The 4,128-nt window shown below is 35.8% G+C and overlaps 1 protein-coding gene across 1 annotated transcript; it reads left to right on the top strand.

The window, feature by feature from the left end:
- Positions 1-422: 422 nt before the first annotated feature.
- On the top strand, positions 423-4,008 carry ftsj1 (FtsJ RNA 2'-O-methyltransferase 1). Its single transcript, XM_056730205.1, has 11 exons — positions 423-461; positions 768-911; positions 1,170-1,239; positions 1,372-1,471; positions 1,689-1,767; positions 1,908-1,960; positions 2,115-2,168; positions 2,273-2,375; positions 2,498-2,581; positions 2,727-2,830; positions 2,919-4,008. The coding sequence occupies exons 2-11, from the start codon at positions 791-793 to the stop codon at positions 3,117-3,119; spliced, it is 969 nt and encodes a 322-aa protein (XP_056586183.1). The 5' UTR covers positions 423-461; positions 768-790; the 3' UTR covers positions 3,120-4,008.
- Positions 4,009-4,128: the final 120 nt, after the last annotated feature.

Raw genomic sequence — 4,128 nt, 5'->3', positions numbered from 1 at the left:
ATATCGCGAGGACTGGTGTCGAGCGCAGAGTGCCGTGTCTGTTTTTGCGAGAAAACAATCTGATGAAGATTGAAAATCCCACAATTATTGTTGCCGTGAAACAAAATTAATTAACACACAATATTATACATCGACGTGTAAATAATTTATTAGTATTTTAGTAGTTTATAATGATATGGCATGGTTTACAGTAATAAAATGCAATATGAATAATATCCTCCTAATTTTGTTACCCTACAAATTGTATTAAGGGGAAAATTCAGAAGGTGATGCTTATTTTATTTTATTTTTGAAAAAAGGATGTGACTAAATGAACAGTATTTTTTCTAAATGTGAAACTCACAATAAAATTTCACCTTTCGTATGTTATGCCATCAACCTCCAATAGGGGGCAATGTGCTTTCACGGTCAGCTTATAGCAACGCGGTAAGAAGAAGAAGAAGAATTGTTCACGTGTTTAGGTGGGTGCAAAACAATCCTCGAATATTATATTTTCTAAAATGAAGATGTCTACATTTTATTTTTTCAAATTCCTTTTATGACATTTGGTTTGTGAAGCACTTGCATTTAGCTTTTGTAAATGATTGAGAAACAAATACGGAGGATTAGATATTATTCTTTATATGCTTTTACATTTAAACCGGGTCAAAAGTAAATCAAATTACGCGTTTCGTGTCTTCCACTACGAGGTTACTTATGTCATTATAAGAAGTACGGACTAAATTAAATGGTTAAGAGGGCTGTCAAAATGTATCCTCTATCTACAGAATAAGTGGCCTGAAGTGGAAAAATGGGGCGTTCGTCCAAAGACAAGCGTGATATATACTACAGACTTGCTAAAGAGGAAGGCTGGAGAGCGAGAAGTGCCTTCAAACTTCTTCAGCTGGATGAGGAGTTCAATCTTTTTAAGGGTAACGTTAATCACCGTACTTTGCTTAAACTGAAAATGGCATTTTGGATCAATCATTGAATGTGTGGTGTGTATTAAAATCTACCTAACTTTGGGGGGGTGTTAAGACATATGTTGGTTGGCAGCTTTGATACAAACACACACAGATGCTCAGTCATACAATACTAGTCAAGTATTAAGTGTGCTTGAAATGGAAGATAAGTATTTTTTTATTATAAAAAATCATCATGTTTTGTTGACATGTTGCGCTTGTGTACAGGTGTGAGTCGTGCTGTGGATCTGTGTGCAGCACCTGGGAGCTGGAGCCAAGTCCTGAGCCGCAAACTTCGGTCAGTTACTCTTTTTAGTATTTGTGCTATCTTCTCTAACAGCAAGATACTTAAACGATATTGTATACATGTATAAATCAGCTCTGGTTGTAGAGATGCACAGGCCTTCATGTTTCTTTGGTTGTATTTTAGTGGGAAGGACAAGAGCGAGGAGGTGAAGATTGTTGCAGTGGACCTGCAAGCTATGGCCCCCTTGCCAGGTGTCACACAAATTCAGGGAGACATTACCAAGGTGCTGTAATAGTGAAATTATGTAGCTTTATTGTCTAATGGTTCAGAGTTTGAGAGAAATAAGTGACTTTATTGTAGACATCATTGTGTTAATACTTTCTATGCTTATGCATAGAAAACATTGCATTAGTAATTCTTCAGGAGTTAAGGGAAGTTGATATTCTTCCATAACAGTTTCTCTCATACATGCTTGACAAGTGAACATGTTTGTGATCCAGATTTCTACAGCACAGGAGATTATTCGTCATTTTGAAGGGCAGTCTGCAGATTTGGTTGTGTGTGATGGTGCACCTGATGGTGAGATCAAATTTAGCAAGCGTTTGTCATTTACAACATAATGTTGCCATCTTCTACTTAGTCATAATCCACCATGAACTATCAGATCATTAAAAATAATGTACTAAATTGAAGGTTTTAATATGTCTTCCCTTTTATAGTTACAGGGCTTCATGATGTAGATGAGTACATTCAGGCACAGCTCCTATTAGCGGTATGTATTGCTTGTATTTGACTGTTGTGGTTTTGTTATGATAAAAAGTAGATCATTTGAAGTACAAGTAATGGCTTTGTTTTGTTACATTACTACATTGCAGTAGTAGGATTTGGACTTGATTTTAATGGATCTAATTATTTTATATTCACAGGCTCTGAATATAACCACTCATGTCCTCAAACCAGGTGGCAACTTTGTGGCAAAAGTAAGCTATTCTATTATCATGGCAATATTCATTCTATTATCACAAACAACACGGTTTGTTTAAATGCCAAATTAACTTTCATTTCTCACTGTGTCTCTGCTTAGATCTTCAGGGGGAAAGATGTGACCCTCTTGTACTCACAGCTCAAGATCTTCTTTAGTTCTGTAACCTGCGCCAAACCACGCAGCAGCCGCAACTCCAGCATAGGTGTGTACACTGTCCTGATTTTTTTGTTAGTCACAACTCAACTTACATTTTCATAAAAACGAATATATAAATGCACTGTTTCAGACTTTAACCTTTTAATGTTTTATGTTATTACCCTGTAGAGGCATTTGTGGTGTGTCAGAATTATTCTCCACCCGAAGGTTATGTTCCCAACATGTCCAATCCCTTACTGGATCACTCATATGGTAATTTTCTGTACTATATAAAACTAAAACATTTTACTGCCGTTTGTCTCATGAACTTCTCTGATTCATCATTTGGTTTTGTATTATGGCTGCCACAATGTGTAGAGGTAAATCCAATTCTGCACTGTTTTGTTTTTCCTCTCAGATGTAGACTTTAACCAGTTAGAGGGACCAAACCGAATAATAGTCCCATTCCTCGCTTGTGGAGATCTTAGTGCTTTCGATTCAGACAGGACTTATCCGCTTCAGGTGCCTGTCTTTTACACCGTATTACATAAAATATGTATCAATGTAGTCTATAGATATAATTAGCCAAATAAATGTTTGTTTCACACAGCTCGATTCCTCTAAAGAGTATCAGTATCTACCACCTACCCAGCCTCCGATTCGGCCTCCCTACCAGCAAGCTTGTCAGCTCCGCAAGAATAACCTGTTAGCCAAAGAGGACTCACCCTCTGGTGCACATGATGATGCTCTGTCTTCTTTAGACCTCAACACGAGTCAGGACCCAGACACGGTGACATCAGAAACACACTAACGTCATTGAACATTTTGTACAGATAACCTTCTATGTTATATTCTCTATTGTTTTATTGTGAATGAACAACGGTTCTTTTTAAAGTTTTCAAGAGGCTGCTTATGAAACTCATTTTATGATTTTATAAATAGAACAAAGCCCTCTGTGACTTCACCTAAAAATCTGAAACATGACAAAGATTCTTGATAAAACTTAACAAACGGGTTCCATTTATAAACATGAGTAATGCATTATGAGCTAACAATGAGCAATATATTTTTTAAATAATTTATTTAGCTTTAATGTTAGTTCATATCAATAAAATGTTTGTGCAACTAATGTTAGCAGATACAAATCTACATTTTAAAAATGTCTTTGTAAATGTTGAAATTGACATTAAAATGCCATAGAAACACTATATTTTTCATTATTCATGCTACTAATTAGGTTTACTAATGTTATGAATTGGAACCCTATAATTAAGTGTTGCCATTTTCTCATGTGTCTTAGAAACGGATTTTTGACTTTTAACTCTATGACATCTTATTAAAGACAACTTAAACAAAAATCTAACAAATGCTTTTTTATTTGTAAATGTTAACACTTAAAACTGAAGTCTGTGTCCAAAGTCAGTCCTGGAGGGCCGGTGTCCTGCCGAGTTTAGCTTCAACCCCTACGGCTTTGGTTGAGCAGATTTTGCTGTGCTAACAGGCTTTAAAGTCGAACAAAAGTGAAAAATCAACCTGCAAATAGCTCATTTATCGTTTTTTTTATATAAAGCTGCAATGAGAAAGCATATTATTGCAAAAAATGCACACAAGTTGACTTATTTTAGAAACTCAATGACTTCTTTTAGACACTCAGATCTTTAACAATGCCAAGACTCTTCAATATGAAAATAACTTTTGAAAAGACGAAGCATTTGATCTGAGAACTCGATTTCTCACACTTGGTGAGAAGATCTTCAATCTGTTTCCTCCTTTCATTTATGTGGCAAGTCATCCTGACTACACAGTTTCTAAACTACTGT

The sequence above is a fragment of the Triplophysa dalaica genome, chromosome 19 (genome assembly GCF_015846415.1).
Source record: "Triplophysa dalaica isolate WHDGS20190420 chromosome 19, ASM1584641v1, whole genome shotgun sequence".
Classification (NCBI taxonomy): Eukaryota; Metazoa; Chordata; class Actinopteri; order Cypriniformes; family Nemacheilidae; genus Triplophysa; species Triplophysa dalaica.
This window is presented reverse-complemented; position numbering and strand designations above follow the sequence as displayed.